This window comes from Dermacentor silvarum, chromosome 3, assembly GCF_013339745.2.
Source record: "Dermacentor silvarum isolate Dsil-2018 chromosome 3, BIME_Dsil_1.4, whole genome shotgun sequence".
NCBI classification, from domain to species: Eukaryota; Metazoa; Arthropoda; class Arachnida; order Ixodida; family Ixodidae; genus Dermacentor; species Dermacentor silvarum.
The window spans coordinates 50,354,944-50,367,208 of record NC_051156.1 but is presented as its reverse complement, the minus strand read 5'-3'; the positions used below and the strand labels follow the sequence as shown (position 1 = coordinate 50,367,208).

The 12,265-nt window shown below is 50.5% G+C and overlaps 2 protein-coding genes across 9 annotated transcripts in view; both read left to right on the top strand.

Annotated features, from left to right (window-relative positions):
• LOC119444336 (venom metalloproteinase antarease-like TtrivMP_A) overlaps nt 1-12,265 on the top strand; it is a 1,295,510-nt gene that overhangs the window by 1,095,137 nt on the left and 188,108 nt on the right. The gene's annotated exons all lie outside the window — the stretch shown is intronic.
• On the top strand, nt 10,063-11,391 carry LOC119444335 (putative nuclease HARBI1). The gene is made up of 4 exons (XM_037708747.1): nt 10,063-10,086; nt 10,251-10,418; nt 10,513-10,654; nt 11,141-11,391. The coding sequence occupies exons 1-4, from the start codon at nt 10,063-10,065 to the stop codon at nt 11,389-11,391; spliced, it is 585 nt and encodes a 194-aa protein (XP_037564675.1).

Sequence of the window (12,265 nt, the reverse complement as noted above, 5' to 3'; positions counted from 1 at the left end):
TTGAAGAAACGTTTTTTCGATGTCGGCGGAAATTCCAATCTTGAAGCTGCGAAACTTCAGCAGTAAGTCTAGGATGTTGGGGTTCAAATTCGGCCCGGTCCACAAGACGTCGTTGAGTGAAGGTGAGTCCGAAGCACGAGAAGAGGCGCCGAACACCACCTGTACTTTCGTCGTAGCTCTGTCGCGTCTCACTACTGCTCGGTGTGGCATATAGTACGTGATATGTTCATTCGTACTGTCGGTTGTGACCATCTCAGCATAGTCGTTGTTATAGTAGCTCCTAATGGCAGTGTCATATTCCTTCTGAAACTCTCGTTCTCTATGTAGCCTTCTCTGCAAGGACTCCAGCCTCTGTAAAGCGACATCCCGGTTGTTTTTAAACTGGGAACAATTGCCGCGCCACGCCAATTCAACTTGATAGCGACCATTGTTTCTAATAGTTTATTCCACGTAGTTCTTTAGGACGTATTCATCATCTTTCGAAAGTCTCTCTTCGTTAGTCAGTCCCAGGTGTTCTGCTTCACAGAAAGACCTCAGTTGCTGGGAAACGTTGGCTTTCGTTAGGCATATGTTGAAGTTCCTTACGGTTTCCGGCTTGTAGAACTTAGGTGGACTTCTGGTATCTCCATGAAGTCTCCATCCGATGATACTTTCGATGGTGGTCAAGGAGTCGTCCAGTCGACGAATTCTTCCGCTGACGAGCTGCCAGTAATAGTCTGCACCTATAAGCACGCTTATTCCAGGCTCAGGCGAGACCTGAACTGCGTTGACGTCAGCCAAAGGTAAATTCTTGCTTTTCAACTTTTCAAGTACATTTGTCTCTGTCAATGCTGGCAAGTCATTGCATATTTCGGGAACTTCTATAGCCTCTACTTCAAGTAAGCTTGAGTCGTACTGGCTATGCAGCGTGACTCGTACTCTCCGATATTTCCGTGGCGCTGAAACGTTTCCAAATCCCGAAATGGTGAGCTGCTCTTCTGCTAACATAGTGGCTTTCAGCTTCCTAGCCAATTCTTCCGTGATAAAGCTGCATTGACTGCCACCATCAATCAACATTCTTACAAAGAATCTACTTCCAGGGCGCAAAGCCCAAACTTGGGCGGTCTGCAGAAGAACTGCGTACTTTAGCGACACTGTTGACGAGCTGGAAACAGTTGTTTGTGTTTCTGTATTCTTCTGCTTCCATTTTGGGTCGCACATCGTGGTGATATGTCGCCCCTTGCATTTCGCACAGCTTAGTCTCTTTCAGCTTCGGAATTCCTTAGCTTTGTGATAGTGTCTAGCGCAGCGGAAGCAGCATCCTAATTTGCGTAGTTTCTCTTTTTTCTCGTCTAATGTTAGTTCCACTGGGCAGACATCCACCGAATTATTTTTGTCTCCGCACAGTATACAACTCTCTGGAGTCAGTCTCACGGTTAACATAGATGCAGAACCTTGGAAATGCTCATTATATTGTCATTTTGATGTTGAGGCTTGTTCTCTCTTGTCAGAAGTCATCATTATAGCCTGTTCCCGGCTTCTTACTTCAAGGCTGAAGAAGTCTAGAAGAACAGACATTTCATGTAGCTTGTCACTAGTCTTACTTACGACAAATTCCTGCTAGCATTTAAACGATTTGTGGCATGACGAGGAATTTGTAAGATTGCATATTCCGACAACGCCAAGACATTTAGAAAGGCCTCAAGGGAGATCCAGCGGCTTTATGAATTAATGAAATCACAGAAAGTACAATCGTATTTCGGAAGTCACAGGATTGTTTGGAAATTTATCACCGAACAAGCCCCATGGTGGGCAGCATGCTGGGGACGACTCATTAAATCTGTTAAGTCTACATTGAAGAAAACACTAGAAATAATTTCTTTAACTATGAAGAACTTTCGACCACGCTCTATAAATGGAATCGATGATAAATTCACGACGGATAATATTTGTGTATGCAGAAGCCTTTGAACCAACGCCACTTATGCCAAGTAATTTCCTCCAAGGCCAAAGTAGCGCACTGCACGGGCCGATTTTTTCAGGCCGGGCCCGGCCCGGGCCCGTTTTTACCTTGGGCTGCCCGCCCGAGCCCAAGCAAAAGCTTTATGGCGAGACCCTAGCCCGGCCCGGCCCGCCACCCCTTTACCTTAGGCCCGCACCCGGCCCAAGCACGGCTCGAAACCGGCCCAAACCCGGCCCGAGACCGAAAAAGATCGCCGAGCGGCCCTAAAAAATAAAATAAAGAAGAGAATGAAATGAATTTATTCTGATGGCACAAATACATGTCAAATACAAATATGAACACCATTTCAGTGGTCTGAACGCCAATGCCAGTGCGCGAAGTAGTACGAATAACCCTACCAAGCAGTATATATATCGCCAACAGTTTCCAACGGCGCGACTTTGATGCGGCCCAATCCACTTCTGTCGCAGCGCCGCGGCAGTATTTTTCCACGTCGTGCGCCTCACTGCAAAGCATACGCCGCCCCAGCCGCTCGTCCCACTCAACCGTATTCAAGTTCACTATAGCCGAAGCGCAGCCACGACCGGTCGTGTGCGCAGCGCATGGATGGAGTAAATGGAGAAAGAAAGCTTCTCGCTCCTCCATGGTGCAGCATAATGCGCTGCTGCAAGGCGGCCGGATAAGAACATGCGCGCAATCATGGATGGGCGCAGTGCCATATTTCAGCCGCGTGACGAATTATCTTACCAATCATCGTTTTACCAATTCGCATTTGAAGAATCAGCAAGTCGCGAATGCGCTTACAGCGCGCTGAAAGCATTAAGTACATTGATTTAGGTAAGGAATGCAATGACATCCTTTGTTTTGAGGCGACTTCGGTCTTTCTGGACTTTTACATTCTGTTCAAACAGCGCAAAATACGACGGAAGAAGGGAAGTACAAAGGAGTAGCACTGCTATATGGCTTCCAGCTGCGCCGGGGCAACAGGTTTTTCAGAGTCGAGACGCGCGAGGACGCGCTGCACGTTACGTGCACATCACCAGAAAGTCCGAGCCCGGCCCGGGCCCGGGTCAAAAAGCCAATGCCGTGCCCGAGCCCGTGAAAAAACTACCCTACCCGGCCCGGCCCGGCCCAATGGCCGGGCCGGGCCTGGGCTTTTGGGTAAGCCCGAGCCCGTGCAGTGCTCTAGGCCAAGGATTGACTATGCCTCCAAACTTGTCGAGCACAGCATCAAAAGAGACACCGTCGTCGCGCGAATTACTTCAACGAAGATGGAAACACAGAGAACATGTGTTAAACAATCTCTGGAACAGGTGGCGACGAGAGTACCTCCAAGAACTTCGTTCAGCTCACATTAATGAAACTAGACACTTAGAATCAGTGAAGCTTGGAGACATAGTACTGATAAAATAATTAAACTCGCCAAGACAATTGTTGAAGATGGGACAAGTGACAGAATTATTTCCGGACAGCGACGGCAAAGTTCTCTCAGGCAAAGTGCGCACTTCTAGTGGCAACACGTTGCGGAGACCGATACGGATGTTGCATCATCTAGAATCTGCTGGACAAGCTCAGTCTTGAAAAGAAGCAAGCACACGCGAATTGTTCGGCCGGGAGCTGTTAAATATTTTGCTCCGAAAAAAGAAGAGAGAAGACGAAGTCAGAAGCAAGCGTGGACACGAGCGCGCGCCCGCATTTCTTAGTTTTTTTCGCTAGCGTCGAATAAACAAGACGTTCTCTACTTCGGCTCCGATTCCTGGTTTTTCAACACCTCCATCGAAATGTGGCCACAGGGGCTGGGATTCCATCCCGCGACCTCGTGCTCAGCTGTGCAACGACTTAGCTAGCTGAGCCACCATGGCGGGTATTCTGGATTTTGAGCAATTGGTTTCGCATTGTGAGGTACGACCTGAGCCCAGCTTACCTGCGGTCTTGCCACCGATATTGGTTGGTCCAGCAGCTCCCTTGGACAGTGGTTTGGTTTGTAGGAGGTTTTGGGGATGGGATGGGGTCTTGGTGTTTTTCCACGGTCTTGGAATCTCGTTTTTGGTCTGGACCGCCATCAGGAACTGGAGCGGGATCTTGATCTGTAGCTGGATTGAAATCTCGATGTTGCCGTTCTTGTTACCTTCAGAAGCTCTGGGCTGTCGCTGTCACGCCCTTCGTCCTCGGATGCGAACCAACTTGGATGGTTCTTGTAGGTTCTCGAGGCGTTGTCTCCTTTCTTCCGAGTTTCTTTGGGTTGTTCTGCGGGTAGCGGCGAGCTTGCTCTAGGCTATTTCTGTAACTGCGGTCCCGGTCACTTGTTCTTCACATTTGGCGCACAGCGGGCTGCAGTCGTGCCATTTCGTTGGTTATCGGGTGCTGCAGATTTTCCAGATGGGAGGTTCTGGTTGCTGACACACGTCGGTTCGATGTCCGACTTGTTGGCAGATATTACACATTTGCACCGCGTTGCAATACGGGTAGCAAGTGAGTTCGACCCCATAATAATACACGTATCGGGCAACAAAAGTTCCGTAGAAGGTGATAGCCACACTTTGAGACTCTCCTAGCATTCAGGCTTAGATCACTTCCACGTTTTACGTGTGGACGCGGAGATTTATCTACATAGTTTCGGGTGGAGTGTGCGATGGCAGTCCGTGGATGACCCCGCGTACTGCCCCCTCGCCTTTTGCAACGTATTCGTTTACCGCATGTGGCCTGTAGCTTACCACCATAGATGTGAGTTTGCGCACATGATCAGCCACCTCTTTGTCGGGGGTCAACACTATCGCGATGTTTGAGTCGCGTTTGATGTGTAGCGAGAACTGCTTACTTGTGACTGCTTTCGCATGCCTCGATGAGGGCGTTCTGACATGGGCTGGTTATATATATAGAGTTGGAATCGGCAGGCCCTAGTGCTGTCGTTCAATCACATTAAAGTCGTTTGCGCGGCAGCAGCGGTAGTTCCCAGAATTTTCTGGGTCTACGGTAAAATTTAGATATTCGTTTTGGTTAGGAGGGCCATTCCTCTGCGCTTCTTGGCGTTCCCTCGCTTGCTGCTTTCTTCGGTGGAGAGTCAGCACCGTCCTCCAGCCCTCGTCATCAACTTTGGTATACTGTGGGGTGGTGCGGTTCCGCCATTCGGAGTCAGTGTCGACTCACTCGTCACCCTTAGTGGGCAGTTTTTGATGTGGTTGAGCCGCGGAAATATCCATCCGCTCTCCTGTGGTCGATTTACGGCTCGTTGGGGCACGCGTCGAGTTGTTTTCCGCTCCAGATGCTGGTGTACGGGTCGCCAACTCCATCGGTGTCATTGATGTGGCGTGCGCGTTCGCCGGCGTCGCCGGCACAGACGTCGCCGACATCCTTCACTCCTCGGCAGGCTTACCCCGGCTGCCACGCGATGGAGGAAGTCTTTCGGTAGTGAATCCGGCCAAATCGGTCTTTGGTCGAAAATCATGGTATCCTCGGATGCCGCTCGTCTTCATAAACTGAATTATGTGCACTTTTCGGGGGTAGCAGGAACTGGGGTTCCCGGAAAACATGAAAACTGTGGTCCCGACGTATTTACTTCTGCTATGCACGAATAAGTATGTGCATGTGCTTCGACATGTCGATTAATTCGCCCTCGCACTGTGATCTGCTAGCCTCCTGGTTAGCTCTGATGGTACAGCGACCGCCCCGAAAAGGCGTTGGTCCCCGCTTCGAATTCTGGACCAGGGGTGATATGCAGGATGCCCCGAGTTTGGCGAAACTCGGGATCTTCACGAGCTCTGGCGACGCCCCAAGATTAAAGCACTAATGGTAACAAGACAAAGTTTGTCCATCGGCACACCTCCAGTTTCATTGGCTTATCTAGATTCACTCTGGGTGGCCATCATCCCTTGGGCGTTGCCATATGGGCGGTCGACAAACTGGGACTCCCGTGATCATACGGTTGGTGCATGGTCGTGCATTCTTTTACTTGTTTGTCGTTCCACCGAGTGCATTAAAGGCACAAGCAAGTTATCAAATAAATGCATTTAGTACAATGATAATAGTCACAATACCATAGGGTATAGGTGTTTGAAAGTTTACAAGTTGTACACTGAATGTGTATTAGACTAATTTGTAGTTTAATAGTTTCGCGTTATACCACGAGGGCACGCTCGCCCTCCTCTTTCTTCCTCTGGATTGGATTGGCGCGGCTCGCTACGTGCTTGCGCTAGCATTGCCGAGCAGAGATTGGTGTGGGCTTAGTTTTCGCACTGGGCTTTGAACAGATCGCTCGTGGCTCTTTCTCTTTCCGCTGGATTCAATTGGTGCGGCTCGCTACATGCTTGCGCTCCCATTTCTGAGCACAGATTGGTGTGCGCCTGATTTTTACACTGGGATTTCAACAGATCGCTCGTTGCTCGCACTAAAGTAAGGCTGCGAGACGAAGGGAGCGTCGGCTAGCGCCGAAGTGGTCTGCCGCGCGCTTACCGTGTAAGCACTCAGGAATGTCGGAAAACACTCATGCAAGGATAAAAAAACTACGCTTTATTTTCTTTTACATTGTGACGCACCTTCATACTGGCTAGCACCGAGCGATGGCTTCTAACAACCGCAGGAAAGAGTCTTTATGGCGTGTAGCCCGAGCGATCCGTGGCTTCTCACAAACGCAAGAAAGGGTCTTTGCAGCGCACGTGGCCGTTGAGTGCCACCACATTCATCCCAGGTGGGACTCCAGCATCAGTTCAGTTACTCTGTACCCACTGCTGACGAGGTGGCGCTTCACTTTTTGACAATAACTATCTATTTTTTGCGTGTGAACGCCCGTGTTGGTTTCCACAAAGTGCACGCTGTGGTTAACTGTCTCTCAATGCAGATTGAGGCATAGCCCCGTTAGCATCCACTAAATTTGGGATACAGTTGTATGCGACCAATTCGTCACTATGAATAATGGTCCCCGGTTGAACATTGGCTGCAATAATGGCGCCTAGTGTCGCTGCATTTCGTCGGTCGACCTTGAAAAGTAGCAGCACCCCTCAGGTCGCGCAGACCATGCCGAAGACCCATGGGCCACTATCTTTAACACCAACGTAATTTTGGCGACTCGGTGGAATGTTGTCTGTCGCCCGTCATTAGGCGGCCTCGATTGCACTTTTGCCCACCGCGAAGAAGGCACTCATCAATTTGCGCTGTCTTGCCGGGGCCAACGAGTGGAGCTCGCGCCAGCAGCTCGTCTCTCGCGACCTTACGGGGTAGCTCCTCCAGTCGGCGATGGCGTGCTCCGATAGAGGAAACAAGTCTACGGTCTCTTTTAACATCCATATGTCTACGCTTTTGCTCACGCAGTATGTGAGCCAAATCATTTGCCGCGTGGAGAGGTGGTCGTTCGGACGGCCGAGGCGGTCCGTGTTGGGGCAGTAACTTCCTTCGCCTCTCTGCCCGTGTAGTGCAGGGGTACCGTGTACCTGCGAAAACTGATTTCGGCACCTGTTGCACCGGAAGGCAGCCCGGCGTCCATTCTAAATCTTCCAATATAATGTGACTACTTCGCCTACGCAGGTTGGTTGGTCCGGGTTGAACCCCAGGTGCTCTCAGGTGCTCCAGTACTCCGATGACGACGCCGGACCAGGCGTGGGGCTGGGGCGCGGTGGACGAGCTTGCTTGAAACAGGAGAGAGCTGAAGCGATCGCACGGACTATTCCTCCGCAGCCTAGTCTCACCAGTCTGCGCTGGGAAAGCATCATTTTCCCGCCACTCTATCTCCGCAGACGACGGCCTTCGCCTAACTCGTCACACAGCCAGCGCAATCACGTTTTGGAAAGGCAAAAAATGACGCTGAAACTCTACGTCGGACATGTAGGTGAACGGTTCCAGACGGTCATATTGACGCTTGCTGCCACTGGATGCGATTACGCAGGCTGCTGATGCCGCCATCATGTTCCCGAGTTCAACCCGAGGGGGGTTTCGCAATGTACGAGTTTGGCCGGAGTTCGCGTGTCAATCAAAACCATATGTCACGCCCCGCGCGAGGCATGTAACTCTTGTGCGCGCGCCCGCCACGGTTGGGCCACGCCCAACTTATTTTCCGGCAACAGCGACGTGGTGCGGAATGAGAGGCATCAACAATCTTGACCGCCGACAGAAAATACGCACATCACACTGTCATCGGTGATGTACTGAGAACCACTATCAAAAACAAAGCGGCGACTTTCGCTGGCTTATGCATCTATCTTCTTAGGCTGTGATGGCCCCACAACATGGTTCATTGTCTGCATTGTAGCGACGTAGCGCACAGCAAATAATTATCGGAACGACACTGTAGCTGCTTGCAAGGCGTCGATGAGCCGTGGTGGATGACGATGCTGGGCAGTGCGTAGTGTTTTCCAACGTCAAGGTATCGCAGCTGTTGTTTGAGATGGCTAATCTGTCATCGGTGATATATCGGATCCGCAGTGTCGCAAACACGGTCAGCGCCGAGAAACGCTCGCTCTTTTAAACACAGTGCGATGGCATTTCTTCATCACAAGCACGGCACACTAAATAGTTTCAACCGCTTCCTGCGTTCGAAGTTTGATTTCCTAACTGCACACAGGAGCCATCACCCGTCAAAATGCGATTGCTGCGCTGTCGTTACTATATCCATATGCGATCGCTGTTAGCTCAGCAGCAGAGGCAATCGGCAAGCACATTGGAGAGAACAACACACTCAAACTGTTCGTTTACATGCGAATGGAGGCACCTTCACTGGGCAAGCGATGACAAGCGATGAATTGTGTCACTGGGCAGCGCGCTCTTCTTTGCAATGCATCGCGGAGGCTTCCCGCACGCAGATAAACGGGCGCATTTTCACTGTGCTGCGTCACTACGGACTCTAGAATACCGCACAGCCATTTTGCAGTGACAACCGTTGCTGCCGTCGTTTCAGTTGGTAAAGCGGCGGCCTTAATAGCCGCCTCAGTGAAGCACCTGCGGTGAACAACCATGCCGTAGCGCTGCGATTCCATTCGCCTAATAGTCAGGGAATGGAAAGATCATTGTCATGACTGACTTTATCAAGGATTAGAGTGCCTCGACGCGCGCGGGAATCAAGGCACCCTATCAAGGATAGCACTGCAGCGCCCCTGGCGACTGCTCACCGCATGAACTCCCTCGTGCGTGTGACCCTCTACAATGTATCCGCTTGTAATCTTTCGCCTCACTGTCGCCACTCGCGGCAAACAGTGCAAAATTTAATAATTCTCTCGATCTCTGTTTGTCATCAAACACTTATAGCATTCCAAACGAAAAACAGATACTTCAAGAAATAATGTATTTCTTATTTTAATCCTTGTACTTTAACGTAATCGATTGAGGGAAAGTGTAGGCGCAACAATGCACCGCATGTGCCCTGTTCGCATTCGACGGAGGATTGAAAGATAATGCTAGAAAGAGGAAGCACGCCCTTTACGCGCCCTAGAAAGGCGTGGCAAGTGGCTCACGGCAAGTGTGCAGATAGACAGCGGTACAGTCACGGTATTGCTAAATGGTGATAATACGTTGATAACAATACGCGGCGCTGGCACGTTTTGCTGCGCAGTCTTCTGTGCTTGAAGCACGGAATCACTGTGTCGCGCAGGGTGCGCTCATGTTGTCATACGCGGCTTTATCTCGACATTTCTTTTTGCCTGCTGTTCTTGCACGTTCCTTGCTATCTCCGTTCCCTGACTGCCATCGAGCAAACTCGGGTGAAACTCGTGCGAACGAGAAACTCGGCGCATCCTGCATAGCACCCCAGGGCTGCTATTTTGTAGCAAATCTATTACTTTTGACGTCATCACCGGCTGCGATTGGTCGAAAATGACCGGCCCGCGCCCATGTTGTCTGTCACTCACGCGACGTCAGGAGCCCACAGAAACCCGCTACGTCAAAATGACGTCGACGTACTCATTATGCACAGCAAAAGTCATAGTTTTTAGCACCGTCGGAGGTAGGATCCTTTGAGAACGCATAAAAAATGGCTGCCCCCTGCGGTGGCTCTTCGCCGTCGCCGACGCGGACACGGAGAGCCACACGACGCGTTTGACATGCCGGATCACCATTTTCGACGGCACTTTCCTCTCTCGAAGTAAACGGTGCGGTTGTTGTGCCAGGAACTGGCGGGGAAACTAGAAGCGGAGCGAGCGATGGGACTGTCGGTGGAGCCGAAGGTATTGTGCGCGCTGCGCTTCTTTGCCACCGGGAGCAAGCGTCCGTAGGGAGCGAGGAGACGATCCGGTGGGTGTCGCAGTCGACCGTGAGCGAGTGCGTGCGACGCGTGGCCGAGGCTGTCGTAAACGCAGGGGTCTGCAACAAGTGTGACCATTTTCCGAAGACGTCCGAAGAAAAGGCAGCCGTGAAGGAGAGTTTTCTTCGGCGCAGCGTTATTCCCGGCGTGATCGGATGCACGGATGGTGGCCTCATTGCCATTATCGCACCCAAGGGTGAGCGCAATACTGCATTCATGTCTCGGAAGGGCTACTATGCCGAAAACTGCATGTTCGTAAGTATACGTCATGTTCTTTAGTGCTGCTCATTCTTTTGACAGTTGTGTTGCACTTGTGAACGCGGACTTTATCCGTTCACATTTTCCGCAGATCTACGACGCGGACATGAGGATCCTGACCGTGCATTCCATGCGACCGGGGTCGGATCACGACTCATTCGTCCAGCGGACGACATCGCTGCGCCGGCGGTTCCAAGCGGGGAGCAGCAGGAATCCCGGTGTATACCTCAACGGTAAGACAGAGCATTTTTTGTCGCAATGACGCTTCATTAGCGAATAGAACGCAATGTCCGCCCCAACACAAACTTATAACTAAATAACATGCACACGAGTAAGTGCCTGCCTAATTTGAACAAACCAAACGAATTAGTGCTAGCACTGACAATTTTAAAAGTGTTAAGTTACAAGCATGCTACCAAGTACCTGCCAGGAGCAGAAGAAAGCAACACGTATTAGTGCTACTACTTTATCAGTGGTAGCACCAGTAAGTGTTGATTTCTTCATCTTCCGGGGGGCACCGAGTAGTACGCTTGTAATTTGGTTAATAGTTTGTGTCGGGGTGGACATGGCCAACTCGTGCTCTCACTTGGGACTCACGACAGTGTGAGGTCTGCTACGTCTGAACCCTACCTTTGTTGAATGATGCTGTAACTTTCCTCAGTTGTCAACTTGCCTCTCGTCAGAGCAGTACTCAGTGCACCATTTCCATTTTTATGCAGGTGACAGCGGCTACCCCTTCTATCCGTGGCTCCTGACCCCGGTTCCCGGCCATCCTCCTATGGAAACAGCCGAGGGGAAGTACAACAAAGCACATGCCACCTTGCGTTCCGTAGTGGAGAGGTGTATTGGGCTCTTGATGAGCCGTTTCCGCTGTCTGCAGCGGTACCGCACCCTCCTCTACGAGCCAGAACGTGCGGCCAACATTGTCGCTGCATGTGCTGTGTTGCACACACAATCTTCGGCTGTCTGAGGGCGACAAAGACGACGATGATGAAAGTGATGACGACAGCAGCACCAGCAGTAGTAGCGAGCTCGATAACAACGGCAAGCCCATACCACATGGTGTGCCCCGAAACAGCGGGTCTCGATTGAATTATCTGAGAGGGCGGGCTGTCCGAGACAGTGTAATAGGCATGTTCGACACAACCTGTGCGCAGCACATGCATTACTTGAGGAGTGTGTGGCTGCATTTGCGACGTCAACGGCATTGTGAGCATCGCTAGGTGCATACAGGCTGTTGTAGTGTCAGCAAGATGTGATGGTCTAACAAATACGAAATAATTGCATTGTGCATTTAATGCTGTGAAATTGCTGACAAAACATTTTCCATACTCAGTTGTAGTTGATGTCTACGTAATGCAAAGCATTCACGATTTGTACAGAAATGTGAATGTTGTGTAGTCGAGGGTTGTGTAGACCTTACATTTATAATAAGTAAAACAGACTATAGTGGTAATACATAAGATTGAAAGCAAACTTAAATTAAGTGGCTTCTAAAAGTGTGTTTGACATGATTTGCTCGCTGCTGCTGTCGTCATGTAGATTCCCTGTGTGCCATGGATGTAGCGTGTAGTTTTGTTTTGTAGCCTTTTTTTCTTACTGGTATCCCTGACAGTTCTCCGCTCCCCTTATGTAATGAAGGACATTAGCGCTCGTCTCCTCGCTTTCTACCCGGGCAGTGAAGCTCACAAAAGCCCAAATGCACAGTGCACATCACACCTTCTGATCCATCCAATGTGCTGTTACACGCACACCTTCTAGGTCCTGCACACTTTTCTCCCGCAACAATCGGAAAATTTCCTGAAAATGCTGTCAACTGGTCATCCAACATGTGAAGCGGTGTG